Source organism: Nymphaea colorata, chromosome 10 (genome assembly GCF_008831285.2).
Source record: "Nymphaea colorata isolate Beijing-Zhang1983 chromosome 10, ASM883128v2, whole genome shotgun sequence".
NCBI classification, from domain to species: domain Eukaryota; kingdom Viridiplantae; phylum Streptophyta; class Magnoliopsida; order Nymphaeales; family Nymphaeaceae; genus Nymphaea; species Nymphaea colorata.
The window spans coordinates 6,300,699-6,322,738 of record NC_045147.1 but is presented as its reverse complement, the minus strand read 5'-3'; the positions used below and the strand labels follow the sequence as shown (position 1 = coordinate 6,322,738).

Below are 22,040 nucleotides of genomic sequence, written 5' to 3'. Positions count from 1 at the left end.
TTGTCTACTGAAACCCAAGCCAATGATCAGCCTAATGTAGAACCCATTTTATAAAATCATCAACAAAATCTAAATGTGTCTCATTTAGATCCTGCAGTTGATAACACAAGTCAGCAGTGAAGAAGATCAATGACAAACTGTAAAACATACATTCTATTGAAAGGTTTCTATATGGAGTAACTGAACACATACCTCCTCTGGTATCACGTGGAGAAAAACCTGCAACAATGTATGCATTACAGAACCATTTCTCATTTCATAAATTCTTTCCCACTCTCAAAGCCATTCTCGCTTCAATTTATAAAGAAACTAATCTTACTTCCTTTAGTCAAGCAGCACAAGATCCCGAATGGGTTCATGAAATGCAGGCTAAAATTGTAGCCTTGGAGGCCAATGGGACATGAACATTTGTCTAGCCACCACCACCTGTAGGTCTTATTAGTTGTCATTAGGTTCATCACATAAAGTATAAATCCAATGGAGAAACTAAATGCTACAAACTGCTTAGTAGCCAAGGGTCATGCTCAAGTTGAAGGTCGAGATTTCCATGACACGTACTTGTAGCCAAGTTAGTAATATGATATGTTTACTTGTTGTGGCTTTTAAAGAAAAACTAGAAACTTCATTAAGTGGACGTTTACAATGTGTTTTTAAATATTGATATGGATGAAGATTTTCTATATATATATATATATATACCTTCAAGATATGCAAGGAAGAATAAAGTAAAACTTCGTAAATTGTACAAAGCCTTATGCGGTGTATGTCAAGCTCCTCGTGACTAGTTTTCAAAATTTTACTCATCCCTGTTGGTGTTCGGATTTTAGCAATCTAAGAGTGGTTACTCTAGTAAGGGTAAAATGGATATTGCAGTCATCATCCATGTAGATGATATTTTTTTAAAAAGTAATAAAGAGGATAAAGTACATAGTATCAAAAAAGACTTGCATAGCCAATTCAAGATGAGGATCTAGGAACACTAAAAATTTCTTTTGGAATTCAATTGAGGAGTTACAAGCATGAAATTTTCTTGTTAAAACAAAAATATATATACTGCATTTTAGATCAAGCAAGCTTACTCAATGTCAATCCATCACAAGTGCCTATGGAGTATAAGTTGAGTTTATCAACAAACAATGGGGATTCTATGAAAGATCCGATATTCTTTAGGTGTCTTATAGGTTGATTAATATGTCTTATACTCACACGACTTGATATAGTGTGTGTTGTTCATAACTTGAGTGGATTCATGCAAAATACTATTGTGATTCACTATAATGTCACCTTGAGACTTGCAATATATACTTGCTGATAGTAGATAAGGATTTCAACTTGACTGCATACAATGATGTGGACTAGGGAGAAACTCAAAATCAATTACAGGCTCTTATGTTTTTCTTAAAAGTGCATTACCATCATGGAAGAACAAGATACCAAACAAGTCATGTTCATTTGTCGAAAACAAAGTATCGTGCTCTCGCCCACACATGATGTGAGCTGGTTATGTTAAAAGCAATTTTAGTATATTTGCAAGTGCATATTACTTAACCAATGTGATTGCTTTGTAACAATAAGAAATCTTGTCATGCATGAACATGCAAAACATAGATTGTTATATTCATCTCACATGAGACTTCGTTAAGGTTGGAGATGTTCAAGTCCAATTTGTTCCTTTAAAAATGCAGTTGGCTGGCATCTTCACCAAATCACTAGACAAAAAGTAGTTTGGTATCCTTAAATCCAGACTGAGCATCACATATCTTCATGCACCAATTTGAAAGGGAAAAATGTTAGAAAGTAATTTAAAATTTTAATGTATAGAAATGATATTTTGTCTACCTGAGTGTATCATGTACAAGTTGCCAAGTTTAGTCTTGTTTTATTATAAACCAATTCGATGGGATTTTTTGTTTGTAGAAGTTGTTGGAAGCTTCATCCAAGCCATTGATGTGTAACAACACATAATAATCTTTTTTACCCACTTGTATAGATTGTTTTCTATCTTAACGAATTGGCATGCGGCATTACATTTGTTTGGTAATTGTTGCCTTAATTATGTTCTCCTTATCATTCTACCATTCTCCTGTTACTGCCGTGTTTTTTTGCATAGCACATCATCAGTAACTATGCTTTCTTTCAGCAATTACTAAAAGGACCTCAAGATCCCTAGTCCTATCTATTCCTCATGGTAGTGGGAATCCTAATCTTGGAGATGAGTGTCACCTTAGATGGCTTTTGATCATTTTCAAGGGTGAGTATCAACCCAGGCAATTGTAAGTTACTTTTTTCCAAGCTTATGAGGCCCAAACTTGTCTCCTAAGGCACATTTTGGATTAGTCTATTGGTAATTTGCCACTTATTTTGCATTTTCTCTTTTCCCAAGCAAGCCAATAGAGTCATTGTAAGAAGGCCTCATTAACAAGATTGTGAAACAATTGGCTTTTTATGGAAAACTATTACTTTATCATATGTAAGTCAACGATGTTCAGTTAAGCACACCATGAACCACAAAATAGGCTTTTGGAGCTTGATATTCCAATAGTGCCATTTGCCTCAAGTCATAAACTGCTATGGTCAACTTCCTTTTGAGATGAGAAAATTGCGAAAGTTCAGCATATAATATCTTGGGATACTCTCTATATGCTTGTCTTGTTTTGGAGCATTAACATGAAGACCTTTGAAGAATTGAGCAAGGCATGTGTTGTTTCCTTACTCTGAAAGTCTACAAGAGAGAGTTAGTGTGAACTATCTATCTCCCAAAGAAATATATTTTTTCCCACATAGCATTGGTCCCCCTAGAGACTAGAGAAAAATCATCTTGGTTCTTCAAAGGACTCAAATGGAGCTTGAACAATCTAAAAAATTTTGGTTAAATATACCATAGGTGATGGCAACATAAGATTTTGGTATGATGATCGTTTCAAGAATTGTCCATCACTTTATAAATGTTGAGGAGTTATGATTATATGCTAGCACATTGGGATAACAGAGCAAGAAGGTCATGGAGTTGAACCCATCCTTCCCCATTTTTTCAAGGAGTTCCTAAAGCATACAAGTGTTGAGAAACCTAATCTGGTGATGATCCCTTAAAAATTCTAGAATAATGTTTACAAAGTTTAATAGTATATCCTCCTCTGAGGTATGGAAGCACATTTGCATAAAGTATCCTATTGTACCATGGTGAGAATGGTTCCTATTCAAGGCAGCACATCCAAGGGCTGCATAGGTTATAGGTATGGCCTGCAAAAGAAGAGTCACCACATTGGATTTTCTTTAAAAGTCAAGGTTTTGCAACTACTATTTCATCTATGAAAAAAAATGTGAGTGCTAACCATATTTGTTCTCACACATTCTTGCTACAGCTTGGACCATCATCTGCAATCATGCAAATACAATTACATTCCTCACTTACGCTTCATACCTAAACTAAATTGTGGTTCAGTTACAACTTCAAGAAGCGATGACTAATGAAATGCTACCCATTGTGTTTCCATGTGATTATTTAGAGTATGTGGTACTCCCAGAACCAAAAAAAAAAATATTTATGATGGAAACCGTAGTGCTACCATTGTTGAGGCTCATTGGATTTGGACCTAATGTGAAGAACCTTTTAGTGTAACTCTTGTCCTCCCCAACTGACATGAGAAAACCGCATGTCTGGCTTTCCATGGGCATCTTCTTGAGAACTGGTCTAAAAGTAAATATATATTCAAATAGCTCTTTATGGATCCGCAACAACTCTGAGTTTAGGACAAGCCTTTGTTCCTAGAGATTTGTTTACTAAACCTCATTTTTTCCTCCTTGATTACTTTCCTCACTCATCTTCTTGACTTTTAATATGGACGGCATAGATGGCTCCTTTCCTGGCTAGGTGCGTGAGGCTCATTTTCCCACACCTTTAAGTTAATTCAAGAAGCTGCACATCACATCCACATTCTCCAAGTCCTACATTTGTTGTCACCTTGATATCTAGGTCCTTATAGTTTTTCATCCAATTTTTATATGTTTGTCAATTTTGGTTTGTAGTTTTCTTTCACTAAAAAAGTCAGAGGTCATCCTCCAGTATGGTTGTTGCAGAAAGGACATCAAGATTGGCAATGCAAATCACTTCGATATGAAAAGAAAAATGATAAAAAAGTGAACCAAGAACACATGTTCTGGATGTCCTAGATTCCAACATCCACCTCTTGAATTTGGTGAACCACTATTTATAAACATTATTTTAACCTCATAGGGACCAAAAACACGGACTTATGCTTTTTTATATGGTAATGCATTCTTTTCTATCTTTAGTTATACAAAATTTTCTTGCTTTTATGCCTTCATCGCAAGGTTTTCAAGCTGTGTGCAGCAAATTGAGATCAGGCAGCAACCTCTCAATATAGCCTACCAAGTTGGATTGGTTCGAGTGGCAGCAACGTTATCTAAAGGTAAGTGGCCATCCTCCAATAAGCTTGTTGTGAAGCAATGCAAAAACACTTCAATGTGAAAAGAAAAACAATAAATGAAACAAGAATAGATGTTGTGTATATCCTAGATTCCAACATCCACATCTTGGATATGATAAATCATGTATTATGAACATTAGTATAACCTCGTAGGGACCAAAAACACAGGCCTTTTCTTTCTCATATAGTAATGCCTTTTTTTCTAATTTCAGTTGCACAAAATTTGCAGTTTAAAATTCATCTCTGCTCAAATTTTAGCTTCCACACCCTTTTAATCCGGTCCTTTAAATTCTTTTCTTACAGCCTTCTGTGAGATACAACACGACCCATAGATTTTTAGTGCAGTTTTCTTTATTCAGGAGCTAGTTTTTCCAACATAGAAAAACATGTGACAACTAATACGAACTAAAAAAAGTTGAAAACATTAGTTGCCAAATTTGGATACGTTTAAGAAGACTTTTCTGCAAACCAAATGAACAGCGTTTGGCAGCCTCACTTACTTCCAGTAGATCTGCCACTCCGTATTCACATGAGTAAATTTTTTCCCGACATTAATCTCTGTTTGGTCACAGCCGGCTCAATTACATGATTATATAATCAAATCCTAAATAGTATATGGTTCCAGAAGGCTCTCCACAGAATCTACCAATCCACACCAACCCGACAGCCTTGACTGCCTAAAATCCGGATGGTGGCCAATAACGTCCCACCAATCCTAAAATGGTCCGACAATACCAAGAGTTTTCTCTGACCTTCAGAACGAGAAATCTACTTCTATTTTACAGATCCATTGAGAATGGGCAGATCAGACACAATTTGATGCATGCGGCTCATGGAAGTAGAGTTGTTAAGAAGAATATAACCTATGAGAAAGGGGGCCCTACATGTATCCCCAAAAAATTCCAAAAATATGATATGAACGTCATTTTTATACGGGAATACATTTTCTTTCGTTACCAAGTGGCCGATTCTGTATATTTTTTCCTTTTCTCTACAGAAATACAAGAATGTGATTTGTTTTTTTCATTTTTTCTATACCTTAAAGTGTTAATAGATCACAACCCGCAGAAGTCCTGGCTGCGGCTCGCCAAACTCCAGATGCTCTTCTTCAAGCAGGTACTTTTCAACTGCAGCTGGCAGCCTAGCAGGGGTGCGAGATCCCTTTGTGTGGTGCCCAGTTCCTACACAGATATACACTTGCAGGCGCTGTGACCCTGATCTTGCAGCGGTTCTAAGAATACTCAGCTCACGCTTTAATACATGTAGGGCTTCACTCACGTGCAGTCCATGCAGATCGATCATCCGGTCATTGGCTTTGGTATAACCCTGGGGGTTAGATGCACTTGGGTTCCTGTACCAAATAGAGTAAAAGGCTAAGTCAGACGTTCAACGAAGCAAACTCTCATGGGAACCTATTGCAAACCTAATAGGCGTGCAGGCAACCAAACAACTGAATTAGATTCAAGAAAGGGAAGGAGAGAAAGGTTGGAGAGGGAAGGAAGATGGACCATCAAAATGACCCACCTCTGGCGGAAAATTGATTCTCTCGCCTTTCCATGAGCTGCCTTCATGTGCACATTATGCAGTTGGCCCTTCATACTCAACTCCTTAGCCAACGCCTTATTTCCAATAATATAAGCCTGTCTTGCCTGTTAAAATTTAATGTACAGTCAAAACTTTACCAAATGGCAGCTCCAATATTCTAATTTCTTACGCACAAATGGGGCAGCTCTAGAACGCGAGTACCATAAATTAAATTCGTGCACCACCTAAAGATGACTATTCGGTTTAGCAAATAGGCAATGCAGACACCAAACAGCATCCTGGAATTACATATGTATCTAGGCTGTATAAGCAAAAGAAAGACCACGTATTAAGCACTGAAAGTTATATTTATATAATTAAACATATACAATTGTTGAAGCTGACACAGATAAGAAACATGAAACTTAAGAATTCCTCAAGCTGGTTACGATACATATGTTGAAACCCTGAGTGTTAATAGTGTTAATCATTAGATATTAGCATAAAACATAACCATGCTGAAGAACCTTTTTTTTTTTCTAAATGGTTGCACCTTGCTATGAAATTTGCATTTTTCTAGACAACATTGACTTTCAAGGGAAAGCTAGAAAAGGCGTTCAGCAGGAAGGAAAATGCTCACAATGAAAACCAGAGACTCGTGTTCACAGTTGTTTTCTCAACCCATGGTAGGAAAATGACTTGCATATCAGAAAATCATTTGTCTGACTCTCTATGATGCAAAGACCATGAGAAACAACAAAGTAAAAGAAAGAGAAGTGAATTAGTTGCAACAGTGTGCAAGCAGATGATAGATATGGCCTTGAAAGTGGTTAGGATCAGTTGACTTTGAGATATTGTTGTCAGTTATAGACATGAACAAGGGTGGTTTTTTCAGATTATGCCATCAACTTAACATGTCAGCTAAGAATATAAATATTCTGCTAATTTAACAGGAGAGTAATTACCTGATCAAAATAAGCATTCCGAAGGCGTGCATGATCTCGAGCTTCTTCTCTTAGTTCTGAATACATGTTTGCTGTGATCCAGATGTCGGCATACACAGTAAAATCAATCAGATAAATACCCTCTGAAGCTAACTGGTGAAAATAATGAACCAGCAAAAAGTCATCAAGATTATTACCCACAGCATCTCCTGTCTCAAGCCAAACAGGCGCACCTCGTGTCGTGCCACAATTCAGCAACCTATCACCATTCTGATATTGACTTCCAGCGCAAGAGGTTGCCCGGAGCTGTGAACCTCTACTTGTCCCTATGCTTACATCAGTTGAACCATTTTTTACATACTTTAAGTTACCAGATTCTGAAGGTGACACTTTACGCACTGCTGAAGCAAAATTCGTCGCACTTTTAGATGTGCCAAAAAGAATTGATTTTCTGAAACTCTCTCTTTCGTTTGATATACAAGGATTGACTGCCTGAACAAGATCATCTCCTGCATACTTGGGTGGACCATTCTGAGCATCGGCCACAGTAAGTGCAGGAAAGTCCAGGGAACTAAGGTTTGGCGCTGACAAAGCTTTTGAACTGATGTTTCCACTAAACCCAGAATCTACCTGAAGCTGCAATTTTATCCAAGAAAGCAAAAGAGAATTTAATTCCATAATACCTCCATAACATACAGAAGACACAAAATAACCCAGTTGAGTGTCACATCAAATCCTATCCTTCAGTGGCAATACATCTGAGATGGCAAATCAGCGATACCGCACATCATTAAAAACAATATAGCAAACAAGCAGGGGAAGAAACTAAAATATAGCAGACAAGCAGGGAAAAGAAACTAAGGGATAATCACACAGGCCCAAAAATCCCCAAATCAACTTTCGCATTTTTTGTGGCAATACATCTGGGATGGCAAATCAACTATAAGATGTACCATTAAAAACAAGATAGCAGAGAAGGAATAAGAACGATAAGGGGTAATCATACAGTCCAATAGATTCCCAAACCAGCTCTCTCATTGTTTTTGTACTCATGTCATTGGATATCCAGCATCGAGCAAAAAAAAAATCATAATAATAGATTGGTCACTTCATTTCTTGATCACCAGGCATCTCCCATAGACAAGGTGCTAAATTTTACACCTCCAATGAGGCTGAACTGTACTCATATGCATGTGGGTTTGGACAAGGATCACAATTTGAGACCACTACAGTGCTAGATATAGATCCACCTAGTCACACCCATCAGGATAAAATCAAAGTTGCTACCAAATCAGATGATGTCTTGTCATATAGGTGCATATATAAGGGGAAAAACAAAGTTAAAATTGATATATAGCACAAGCATTAACAGTTGATTAAAAGAATAAGCTAATGAATTATGAAACTAAGCTTATTACCCATTTGCATAGTCACAAATATCACCAATATTTAGGATATATCAGAAGAACTTTTTGGCATTCGGAAGCTAGCCCATATTATTAGCTAAATATTCCAACATTTTCAAAATATCAGCAGAAAATAATATGATAATATAAAAAAGTAAATATATTTTCAATAAATACATTTTTTATAATTAAAAAACAAAGTGATGAATTTTTGTCAATGATTTTACAAAAAAAACAGCAGATGAGAAATGTTATTATCTCTTGCATTTTCAAACTTTTTCAATTAACAAGATTTTCCCAAGAAAAATAAATTTTTAAAAAATATAGAAGAAAAAGTTCTCAAGCAATTCTTAAAAACGAAAATATAACTATGTTTAATTGACAAACAGATTAGACAAAATTGACCGTACTGTAGGCAGTTTTGCATCACTTAACATTGCTGGTGATTGAATCTGGTAAGCAGCACCTGCACCTGAACCAGGATGCAGAGTAGGTGACACAGGCTCACCAACTTCATTAAAGAGTTCATGTTACATAGTTTCTGTTGCTTTCTACATCCAAAAGCATAGTCAGGGACTAGGTAAAAATGAGCTGTGGACAGACAAGGCACTTGAACAAAGTCAGAAACTACATTTGTTCACTGTAGAGTCTAAAGGTTCAATTTTGGGTATTACTACTAAGAAGAGTTTATGGCAATGCAGGAAATTTACAAATTTTCATACCTCAAGTTGTGTAAGCATCTCAATAGTCAAGCTCAAGTCACATCCATTAGCATAGTAAACCTCTGCTAGGCTTTCAGCAGCAAAACCTGGAAATTCTTTAGCCATCAGTTCCACATGAACAGCCACAGAGTCATCAAGGCTCATTTGTTCACTTGACAACTCATTCAAGAAAACAGTACTACAACCATCACTGGAAGCATGTTTTTCCATTCCCTTGCTCAGATGCTCATCATAATTCATCAACTGCTTGCCCCATGGGTTGGTTGGCAAAGTCATGAAAGCTGATGATGATTGCTCTTCTCCACATTCAGGGATGTAGAACAACAAATTGTTGTTTGAGCTTGGGTTAATAACCCCTTGAGAAGCAATTTCCTGTGACTTGTTCAGCAATTGCTGGCAATTCATTGTAGGCATGTCCCCATCAAGCAGAGACAAACCAGCGACTAATATATCACTAGGCCCTGGTTGCTCATCTCCAGCAATAAACTTGAAATCTGGAGTAATATCATCAGGAAGCTGTCTTCGCCAATACTGAATAACCTCTTCATCTGAATTAGTTGAAATAATAGCATCTTTCTGATTCACCAATGACCTGCCTGGATTCTCAGAAACATCAGTTTTTAGCGGCTCATGTAAATTGCTACCTACAGAAGAAGCCCTAAGGGCAGAAGGAACAAACTCTGCAGCATGTGGATTCAATGTTTTTGACTTATCCAATATATTCTGCTCCATATCCTTGTTGCTTTGCAGGTTGTTGACAGATAAGTTCAACTTTAATCCTAAACTTAATAGACGCTACCGTATTCCAGATACAATAACCAGAACCCTACTTCAAGGGTAAGATCATGCAAAGACAGCTGTTACCCCAAACCTGAAAAGTGAACATCAAAATGGCCACTAAATCAAGCTGATAAAGCTAAAAGAATCCAATAGCACAGCTCCTATGTAGCAAATTAACTAGAAATACAATTGCCACAATTCCTGATAAATGCACAAAACAAGCTGCTTACAAAATCTGAGTGTCACAATTCCTAAAAATTTTCAGTCACCACTTGTTGCAGTTTTCCAAGCCAACAAGGACAAGATATTTTTAGAGTAATGTATGGCAGTCTTAAGCCAAAAAAAATTTGCAACCAATAATCTCCAGAAAGAGATGTAGCGTTCACCAAAATTTACATGCATTACAATGATCTATGGAGGCCTAAATTAGTTGTAGTAGATGAAAAGTAATTTTTACATGTTAAGGGATTGTATTTCCTTTCAAGGAAAGAGTGAACATGGTTTGACACAGGGCTGAACCGTTTGGACCAGATCTCGGAATGGATGCATTTTCTTTGTTTCGTTTAATTTACTGATTTTGGATTAGTGATTTTGGACCCTTTTAGTTGGTTTTTTATCTTGGATCTAAATGATCCAAATTGTTTAGAAGTCCCTATTTAAAGGCAAGAATAGTCCTTTTGAGAGATTATTGAAGGTTGGTTAATTCAAACCTTCATTTTGCTTTGATAAGTTCTCTTTGTTCTTCTTCTTTTCATCCAATTTCTTTTTTGTTCCCCTTTAATTCGCTCTACCACAGGGATTAGAGCGAAAAACTCTAATGACTGCATCAGATTGGTATCAGAACCCAGGTTTTTCCTCAATCTTCATCATGGCTGAAGATTAAAGGAATGATATGAACATGAAAAAAAACAAAGGAAAAGAAAAATGGAATTCTGAAATAAAGCTTGAAGATCTCATGTTTCACCTAATCAAGTCTGTCAATTACCTACAAGGTTGACAAGCATGCATGGAAAAAAATCAGCAAGAACAAGTGTGCAGGAAGAAGCAACTCAAAAGAACAAACTAGGGATGGCTAGAAGTCTAGAACCCTAGCTGCCATAGTGAAATGGCCAGACGAATTCAACAACAGGGTTGAGAAATTTCAAAGGAATCGAAATGAAAAATAAGCAAAAGAAAGTGGTTCAACTAGCTCCCGCACATTGCAGTATCCTGGCAATCATGGCTCAGTCAATGGAGATAGCCCCACAGCTGATGCATCCGTAAAGGCACAACAAACTTCACAGAACGACAAACCTAACACAAGCTTTACAAGTCTGGGCAGCATCCTACCGTCGACTCACCTGCAAATGATCAACCTGGTGCTAGAGGGTTCCCTCCACACAATATTGCTTTCATCAGCACAACAAATGTTGTTTCCCCTACTCAACGACCTACATCAAAAGCAGATATTTCAAAAAACGAGCAGGTGGAATCCATCAGAGACAGAAAGAACTATTTCCCAGTCCATAAAACCAAAGCTTCAATTTTTAAAACCCAGCCGAACCACCTCGGCTGACTCAATGGCTCGGTCCTCCACCTGGTCAAAAAAATGGAAAAAACTAGAAAATGCTAAGACTCAACAGAGTCATGGGATGACAAGGCAAGTCATCCAAGCTTTAGCAGAGTCAAAAGTGTAAACGAGTCATCTAAGGATATGATCTAACATATTACACAAATATACTTGTAAACAATACCAAAACCATATGCCATAGCAAAATTTCAATGTAGAACCTTTTGTGTTTGTATGTGTGTGTGTGTGTATTTCAACGTAGTATACTTTTGTGTGTGTGTGTGTGTGTGTGTGTGTGTGTACATCCACACACATAACTGTAGTAAGTATGTTACTAAAATTTGAATTTTACATATGCATACACATTGTTATACTTATACATGTTATGTGTAACATATTAGTCTTATAATGAATCACAAACACCATATTATACATATGAAAATATACCTTATGCAAAAGAAGTTACCAAAACCAGGCCGACTAACTGAACGGAACTGACCCGGAGAATCACAAGTCAACTAACTCTAAGTTGAGTCGAGTCACTAGGTTTTAAAACCTTGTCCAAAACAACGTTGAGACCAGCAGACGCTGCCTAGGCAGCAGCATTTGAATTTCTTGCCGATGTAGTGCCAATGGAGCGTGAAATGGCCGGATGGCATCTGCCATCCACCCAACAAGCATCACAAGAGTTACCGCCCCTTTAGTTGCCTTAGGGCATCTGTCAAGGACAAGGAGCTCAACCCCATCGAGGCTTGCCATACCCCAAGCCAAACTTAGGATCCAGTTGGATCAATCCAGTGAGCAGCCCAGTTAACAAAACCCCATTCAGAATCTCCTATGGGGCCTAGAATGGGTCCACTAGCTGATTAGTCTACCCAACATTTGGATCCGGGAGGTTATGCATTGTCTTTTTGGTTTATTACATCGGATCTAGGTACAAGCCTTTTGACGCTAGCCAACCCAGGCGGGTCCAATTTGAGTTTGCTCCTAAATAGATCCGGGACATTTTGTTCAGTCCAAATATGCAATCCCAAACTGTCACATACCCAAATCGGACCAAACGATACCCTTGGTTGACTTTGGGCCAAGTCAAAGCTAGATCCTTTGATATGTGGATCATGGATCAAAATCTTACCTTGGCCCTCAACCCCAAAGTCAGTTTAGTCTTACCTATGTACCATGGCAATGGTGAGGATACGACTACGAACAAATTTCAAAAATCATAGGCACAAGGACACAGCCGTACATATAAAACACTAGAGGAAAATGATGGATGTTAAGATATGTTATTTTTTATCATGTATGGATCTGGGTCCAGATCCAAACATGTCTTATATCTATTATATTCAGCAGCACACCTCTATTCCATTTCAACATGTGCAAAATAGATTTCAGTAATGGTATATTGCATTTTGCAGATGAGACAGGAATATTCCTATCAAAGTATCAAGAATGATTAAGTCATTTTGAATTACGGTTTAGGGTTTCATGCATTGCAGCCACCCTTTCCTCGACAGCATTCTCCTCTCACCTCTCTCTATTCTTCTACAATGTGGTAAGGAGATTGTTTTTGTTTTTCTCGATCAACAAATCCCTTTTCTTCCTTTCTTTGTGTTGCGATTCGCCACTATCCCTCTTTGCTGTGCAGGTGCAAGATGCGGCAAATCCAAAAAAATTTCAGTGCGGGTGAGGATATATATATATATACTCAAAAAACAGTATTCAGTAATAACTAATATATTTGATATATATTAGCTGCACATGTAGGAAGCTAATATATAACTCAAAAAGAGCATTTCACACGACTTTCTTAGTTACACGGCTGCCAGTTAAAACTCATACAAGCACAAACAAAAAAGTTAATAACTAATGTATAACTAAGATAATAACTAATAACTAATATATAACTAAGAGCAGCATTCCTCAACAGAAAAAGCATGGCTCAGACAGAACAGAAATAGTAAAATAAATTAACAAATAACATTATAACAACTTAATGACATAAAGAAGCAAAAGAAGATCAAATATCCTAACGGAAAAAAAAAAACAATGAAAAAGTGAATCAGCAGAACAGCATGCACAAATAGGGGAAAATCAGTAGGAAATAGGCCAACACATAAAAAAAACTGAAATAAACAAGATATTAAGCATGAAAATATTCAGAAGAAACAAAAAAAAATGAAAGATTTGTAAAATCACGTCATTGTCGCCGATTCACAAGCTCACCATCGAAAATCACCTTTGTTGTTGCCGATGATGCTCACCGTCGCTGTCCCTGATTCAATCACCGTCATCGAACTAAGGTCGCTAACAGATGAAGGAGGAAGGGCAGCCGGAAAAATCAGATTCTCACCAGAGGAGTGATCGAAAGTCAAGAAGGAGGCCAAGGGAGGTGGGCAGCGCTCCAAGCTCCCATGTGAAAGGGTTAAACCCTAATCGTATGAGGTTTAAAAAAGTCAAACTTAAAAGTTTAAGTTAAAAAAAGAGGGACAAAATTGTCCTCCGCGCATGCGCAGACAAAACTCACCCAAGTTGGTGCGCGTAACTCAAATCTAAACCCGCACCTACCACTACAATTGAGCACCTGCACCTGCATGTGTGTCACGTGCAGACGCAACTCACGCACTCAGGTGACTTAGTTTCTTTCTCATATGATTTCTTCTGCCCTTCTCAAATCATATTTCCTTTCCTAACATTCTATTGTTTGGTATTCGGCTGATAAATATCCTGCATCTAATACAGAGTAAGTGATGCAGACCTACCTTGGGCCGCATGGCCACACCATACGAGCCGTGGCATAAGCAGGTTAAGAACCCAAATCGCCTCAACCAGCACCACCAAAGGAGGCTAACGTGGAAAACCATGAGGGCCCAAGCCCTTCTGATCCTTGACCAACCTGGCTCATACGACCTGCCACTACAATTTAGCTTGGCTTACATGAGGCAGAGTTCAATAAGGGCCCTTGCCCTTCTAGTTCCTCAGCCTGCATCCTAGGGACTGTCCCCCTTGGCCCACTGCAGGAGGACAGTGACACCATGCGTCAGACCATTTCAGTTCAGATTGCTTTAGCCATAGAGCTTGGGCCAAACCCGAGTAGGTGCACCCAGCTCAAACCACCTCGAGCTGAGTGCGCCCCAATTCTTCACAGAGCACCAGATTGAGCAGACCCAGCACTTGGCACGGCCCTAGACCGTGCGAACCCAGCCCACTTGAGCGCATTCCACATCACCAGCACACAGGCCGTGGGCGCAGCTAGCAGGGGCACTAGATCATGTGACACACCAGTCCACCACATGCCCTATCCGTGTGTCACCCCACCATCGTGCACCCTCAGCTGAACCGGCACCATGTATGCCACGCAGGATCCACCTCAGCCATCCCATCAAGTTCGCATGAAAGGGGTGCTACTAAATTTGGCAAGCTTCTAAACAGATGCCACTCAGATCTAGGCCGCCCAATGAGAAGGCAGAATTCAAATTCATTCCATCCTTGTAAGGGGCGCAGCCGCAATCCTATAAGAACTCTTTTGCTCTTACATATTTTCTCATTCAAGCAAGTTGTAAAGAAACTCTTGGATCGTGCAATAGAGTCACAAAAAACGCTTTATTTTCGAAAAAAAATGTGAAAAAAACTTGAGAAAATGAAATGCCGTTTAAAAATTATAAAAAAAACGTGTTTTTTTTAGAAAATGCTAAAAACTATATCATATAGGTACGGATACAGGTGCCAGTACGGGTACTGTTTCGAACTATTTTCAAAAAACTAGGATATGGAGGTACGGCAGTATGTATATATATATATATATATATATATATATATATATATAAGTCACATGGGTACTTCAATAAGGTTTACTTACAAATCGAGCTCGAGCTGGGCTAACTCAAACTCGACTTGACTTAGAAAGCTTGAGTTCGAGCTCGGCTCGAACTCGAGGCTAGCTCCATATAACATGCACGAGCTTGACTCAACAATACAACATCGAGCTCGAGCTCGACTCAACAATACAACATCGAGCTCGAGCTCGACTCAACAATACAACATCGAGCTTGAGCTCGACTCAGCAATACAACATCGAGCTTGAGCTCGACTCAACAATACAACATCGAGCTCGAGCTCGACTCAACAATACAACATTGAGCTCGAGCTCGACTCAACAATGAACTTGTTGAACTTGTTTCTGTTAAGTCTATCTCATATCTTTTAACTTGTCAACTTGTTTAGCTACTACTCCTTTGACTATTCTCTCATTATATGTCAGCATTCATTATGTAGTCGAGTTTAAACTTTAAAGGGATCGAGTTCTTACAACTCGAACTCGACTTGTTTAACATTTCGAGCATACTTAGAACTTGAGCTCGACTCATATATAAACACTTGGGCGCTTTTTAACTCAAGCTCGAGCTGACTCAAGTCATTGTGTAGCCCTAGCTATACCTATGCTAAAAATGGGTACTTACACGGTGTTTTTTAACTTGAAGTTGATCCAAACTACTTAATTTTATTGATGTAATTTTTTCTAACTCTTTTTCTAGAGTTATTGGTTAGGAATATAAATCACTTGTTTATTTAAATGTTGCTTTCATTTTGATTTTTTTTGTGCTATTGCATATTTATATATATATATAATGTCGTATCCCTATACCCACATTTAGACTTACCAATTACCATGCATGTACCCATATCTCCTTACTCATATCCAAATCGTACTTGTACCCATGTGTCTTAGTGATGTCAGCTTGCTTTAGGCCTGCCACTAGGACCCCAAGGTTACGCTCGGCCATATGCAATGGGGCTGCCCAGCAGCCATGGTTGGGCATGGCCATGCCCACGAGAGCCACTACTTTTCTCGGCCATTATAAGTTGTCATAGTCACAAATAACGTCTTGGAGTTTTAAACAACGAGGTTTTTCTCGAGTATAATATGGCTGACTTGAAAAATACGAGAAAAAAACGGTATTTTTTAAATTAAAAAAATAAAAATTGGGGAAAAATAAAATAAATGAGAAAATAATAACACAAACATCAAAAGACAAGTAGATTTGCAACAAATAAAAGATAGAAAATGAAAAAAAAACTGTTTGACATTAAAAAAATGAAAAAATGAAAAAAATGAAAAAATGTGAAAAAACACATTTTTTTTTTCGTTTTTAAGTTACTGAAAATGAGTCCGTTCACGAGAAATGGTAGTCGTTCGCTAGAAATGGTAGCTGTTTGCCTAAGAAGTAGCCGGATGTAAAAAAATGTATACTCTCCGGCAAATGAGTTCCCTTCTTCTCCAAGCGCAAGAGGCCAGCCTTTGCTCAGTCAACGGCTGCTATTATACACACAATAAACCCAAAAAGATCCTAACCTTTGGACCAAAATGGACTCAATCAATGTTCACCTGAGAGCGAAAATGATCAAACACGAGCCCAAGTCCAAACATGGTCATGACATCATCGCATCCCCATGCATGAATCATAGCATCCTATCATCATAACATACATTAGTTAGACCCTCATTCATCCTAGTGCCACACATCATACATAGTTATATATATCGACATGCATACACATATTCAAATGATATCATAAGGTACCTTACGTCAATATGCATAGTTCATGTATGATACATGAACTCATCTAAATCTAATGTAAATCATGTTTTCATTCATTTCATCTCATTCTTAATGCATTACATGCATCATGCATTACATGTCATTTTAATGCATTACATGCATCCATGAAGCATCAATTGGCTGGATATGTGTTTTTATTCATCCCTTATGTTAGGATGGGTAGTTAAGCAAATTTAAATGTGATTTCATAACTGTTGCATGTTCCTGTAAGTTAATGTGTTGGCTTGGGTAGAAGGAAGAGTTTTACATATTTTGTATTTTGGGACAGCCGTAAGATGAGTTTATACGTCTTTATTGTGTAATCTTTACTTTAAAGGGATAACCAGATTCCTGCACTGTTTTGTAAATCATTTTTTCATAGAGCAAACAATCAAGTTTCACTGTGAAACTTTAACTGCAATTAGGTATATGTATTTATTGCCTGCAGACCAATTTTCTGTAGGAATTGAATATCATTTGGTCTAGTGTTCGTATGGATGTCAATGGATCAGACTAGACTCGAAGATATACTTTACCACGTCCGCTTTTTCGGATATTTATATATTGAGATTATTAACATCCCTAAGGGGGCATCTGATGGGCGTGAATGTTAATATAGACGAAGGATAGAGATCCACATTTTATAGTTCCGTCCATGTTCCATCATGCAAGATAAAAGCGTCTGCCCTCTCAACGACCAAAACACAAACTGTCGTCCATGGAAATCTGTTGGACTTGTTGAAGTCCGACATTTATCCACGAACAAAATTTTTAACCATTGGCTTCATTTTCATTTTGTGTGATCTCACGCACCACCCGCCTTTACACCTATCATTGCCACAGCTGTTGAGCTTCACCACTACATCTCCAGCAGTGGAAGGAACCAACACCAAATCTCCATGAACCACCATCGCGAGATAGCCTCTATTGCTCTCATCCTCACTCTCTGCTCTCTCTCGATTCCTATCTCTCTCTCCCCCCTCTCTCTCTAGCTTTTGGGGAAACCGAACAATCGCTGCGCTTCTCCCTCCCATCAACAGGCTCTCCCATCCGCTTCTTCCTCCCTTCCTCCCTTCCTCCCTTCCTCTTCCTCCCACCAGATTTAGATTTCAACTTCATCATGTGGTGATGGCATCTTTGCTCCCTTGTTTTGGGTGTGGAAGGAGGAGTTCAATGTAGGATTAACATGTGCAGGTAAACACACAGCAGCAGACTGAAAGGGTTGGAGCCAAATATCTCCACATTGGTTCTTGTTTTTCGAGCTTGTTGCACGTTGGGAGGTCGCCAAGAGGGCAAACAAGGTCAGGGCTGTCAATCTGCAATGGGTACTCATATGCTTTGGCCATGAAGAATTAATTGCTGAACGTCTATGCAAAATGTGGCAGTATCAGAGATGCAATTAATTTGTTTGATCAAATGCTTGAGAGAGATGTCATCACTTGGAGTACGATAACTACTGGTTGCATAGTGAATGGGCAAACTCATTTTGGATTGCGGATGTTCAAGAAAAATGTGGGTTATAAATTATATTGATCCAGATGATCTGGTCGGTGCAATTTGAGTTTCTTCAAGCTCAGGTGATGTAAGCTAACTAAAAATGGTGCACAACTGCGTAGTCAAATTAAGTTTTCAATCTAACATGGGTTTGTGGGTAACCTATGTCACCATGGTACGCCAATTCAGCCCACGTACCCGTAGCGGTATGCCGGTACGGCAAAACCAGTACAGCGGTACATGGTGGTACGTTTGGATCTGGTTCCGGGTTGGAACCAGATCCAAACCATATCACAATGTAAAAAAACCCACGCTCGTCTTCTCCCTCTCGATGTTGTTTGTTCTTTCGACGGCGAGTGCTTGGGATCGCTAGTGACTTTGGGCAGCAGGGACAGACGGCGGCTGGCGACGGACGGTGACCAGTGACAGACGGCGACTAACGAAGGACGATGAGTGGGCGACCTTCGGTTTCTTTATTATGCAGTTTTTAGGGTTGCTGCTACTGTTGGGGGTTTGACAGTTTGGGCAGCTGCCGACGGACATCCAGCGGGGGCTTGGGCAGCGGCTGGAGATTGGCGACGGGCAGCGAGTCATCAACAACAGGTTTGGTACATCTAATGGCTGCCTAATATGCAAAATTTCTGTAGGATTTTGGCTGTTTTTAGGGTTGCCCCAATTTTTTGGGGTTTGACAGCTTGTGCACATGTGTAATGGGGTTTGGTACATCTAATGGCTTCATAAAATCTGCATGCCTTTGGTGAAGTTCCATAATCTTGTTCCCACATTTTATTGCTCGACCAATAAAAGTATCAGTTAACAAGTCAAATGTCCGTTCAGCTTCTAAGATAAACAAAATGCTTTCCTTTGAAGGAGGTAGCAACTTGCTTGTGAGATCAATACTGGCATGCAGCTGATATTTATTCTTCTATGGTTGGTCGAAAAGTAGAGAAAAAGCCAGGGGAAAAGGGGAAGGAATGCTACCTTTTGCTTTTTGTATGAGACTGTTCATGTCTTGTTCTATGAAGACTATAAGTCTGTAACTTGGTCTGTAACTTGCAATGCCCTTGTCTAGGGGTTTTGCATATGCCCTTCAGCCTTGTCGAGTTATATTTCATTTGATTATAACTTATAAGTTACAAGTTATGCACTATGCAGCTTACGATTGTTGTTAACTTGTTGTTATACATTGTTTTAGGTTTGTCGAGTATTTGTTATAGTATGGCTGCCTCAAGTAAAGGGAAGGGAACTACTTCTACACCTACAAGTTCAAGTTGTGCATTGAGAGCTTCATCACAGTCACAAGAGGACCAGCCATTATGGAGTTATGTGGAAAAGAAAGGAAAAGCTCCTGAAACTAGGTGGTGGGAATGTAATCTTTGAATGTGCTTTTTGTAGAAAGGAGTTCTGTGGGACATATACAAGAGTTAAAACACATCTACTGCACATCAACAAGAATGGTATTCAATTGTGTAAAAAGACCAAACCTAATAGTGTGAATGAGTTGAAGAAGGAGCAAGAACAATATGATATGAAGAAAAGTGGTAAATCATCTGGTTTTATTAACATTCCATCAGTACTATTATACGATGATGCGTTCGAAGGGCAAAAAAAAAAAGAAAGGTGGGCACATCTCAAAAATCAATTAAGCAGACATTTGCTTTACAAAAAAGGCAAGAATTAGATAGAAAAGTTGAAACATTCTTCTTTTCTAGTTGCATACCATTCAATGCAGCTAGAAATTCATATTGAAATGATCTAGTTACATCTTTGGCAAATAGCAACATGTCTGGATATGTTACACCAAGCTTTGAAAAGCTTCAAACCATCATCCTACAACAAGAGAAGAGTCGAATAGATAAATTGCTACAACATCAGAAGTTGGCATGGGAGCAACATGGAGTTTCAATTGTATCTGATGGTTGAACAGATATTTAAAGACACCCACTTATCAACTTTATTGCAACTTCAACTAATGGATCAATCTTTCTAAAAGCAATAGATGCATTTGGTGCATTTAAAATGTTGAGTATTTGAAAGGGTTATTTGTAGAATTGATTGAAGATGTTGGAAAGGATAAGGTTGTCCAGATCATTACAGATAATGCACCTGTATGTAGAGTTGTCGGTCTTCTAGTGGAACATGAATATCCTCACACATTTTTGTCCATGTTGCATTCAAACAGAGTGAGACACTACCATGGACAAATATTTGAGCAATTCACACACGGATGATTTTTTCTTGCCCATGGACAAGCATCCATGGATTTTCAATCCTTGTCCACACATTCAAATGCCCCATAAGTGTTTGTGATTATGTTGCCTTCTGGTTTCCAGAATATTACGAAATTAAAATTGTGATTTCACTATTCCTATATTAAAATGTGGATATCTTTAACATACATGGCCTCATGTCACATAGATGCAGGTAGGGTACAGGCTCGGTAATCAGTACGGGTTTGGATACTCCATTTCTGAAATTCGTGGGTATGGAGTGTCGGTGGGGTGTGTGTGTGTGTGTGTGTGTGTGTGTGTGTGTGTATCAAATTACAGCACAATTCATACACAATAATGCTATGTCTTGCTCAAACACAAGTATACATTAGTCGCTTACTAAGGCTAATGGCTATAGAACGATAAACACGTCGAGATTATATTTTTTCATATACAATTATACAACTATCAGTTTAACGTAAAGATTGCATTAAAATTAGCCACCTGGCCGAACACTTTTAAGACTTAAAGTTGTTCACTATAAGCATCCAAACAGAGGTTTCAACGAACCAACAGCACAAGCATTAAGCACATTAACTTATTAAGATTTAAGCGCACTGAAAACGCTCGAATAGCAAAACAAAGAAACAGACAGCATTCCTAAAAGTGAAACTCAAATTTTCGTTGAAACCCAAACAGGCAAACAATCGAAAAGTAAGTAACCAAATATTCTACTTTGAGACAGCATCCCCCAGATCCAATCAATCCATTGATTTGTACCGTCCATCACTCGAAAATACAAATCCATTACACTGGGAACACTAAACACTCTTAAATTGGTGCAAGAAACTCTTACATCAATGCTGGAAACACACGAAAGAGACAAAAAATTGGGGAAAAAACATTTTGCAGACAAAACCCCCAACAATTAAACCCTAAAGGAAGAAATACTTACCTCGCTGCCGGCGTCCGCCGCCGCTAGTCGCCGGTCGCCAGTCAGCGACTGTCATCCAAACCGCCGGCCACCATGGTCAGATTGCTCGGGCAGACGGACGGGAAGACCTCGAGTCCGGGACACGGAGGGTTTGAACGGTAGATGTGGAGGTTCGTCGACTAAAGACGCTTAACAGCGTAAGTTTTTATGGTTTAAGTCGAGTCCAACCCGGACCTGATCCAGGCCGTCCCCACAACCCATAATGCAAAACGTACGGGCGTCAAATTGCCAGCGTACCGACGCGGGTACCCCAATAAGTTTTCACGTAGTCCATGTGACCAGCAAATTCTTTTCAAGTGCCGTTCCATCCCCCGAAGTGTCAGACGTCGAACAGTGCCCTTAGCACTTCTTCTTTTTTTTTGACAGTTCT

General features: G+C 38.7%; 1 protein-coding gene across 9 annotated transcripts; it reads right to left on the bottom strand.

The window, feature by feature from the left end:
• Positions 1 to 5,335: 5,335 nt before the first annotated feature.
• Positions 5,336 to 21,833, bottom strand: LOC116263431 (polyadenylate-binding protein-interacting protein 7-like). 9 transcript variants are annotated; one of them, XM_031643193.2, is made up of 9 exons: positions 21,632 to 21,831; positions 20,187 to 20,296; positions 16,760 to 16,843; positions 11,165 to 11,254; positions 9,045 to 9,915; positions 7,114 to 7,552; positions 6,938 to 7,008; positions 5,973 to 6,097; positions 5,336 to 5,799 (listed from the first exon to the last, which is right to left on the bottom strand). In XM_031643193.2, exons 5-9 carry the CDS (start codon positions 9,774 to 9,776, stop codon positions 5,496 to 5,498), a joined length of 1,671 nt encoding a protein of 556 aa, XP_031499053.1. In that variant the 5' UTR covers positions 9,777 to 9,915; positions 11,165 to 11,254; positions 16,760 to 16,843; positions 20,187 to 20,296; positions 21,632 to 21,831; the 3' UTR covers positions 5,336 to 5,495. The 9 variants fall into 9 exon arrangements, with proteins under 9 accessions (XP_031499053.1, XP_031499058.1, XP_031499055.1 ...); XM_031643198.2 differs by lacking the exon at positions 16,760 to 16,843; XM_031643195.2 differs by lacking the exon at positions 20,187 to 20,296.
• Positions 21,834 to 22,040: the final 207 nt, after the last annotated feature.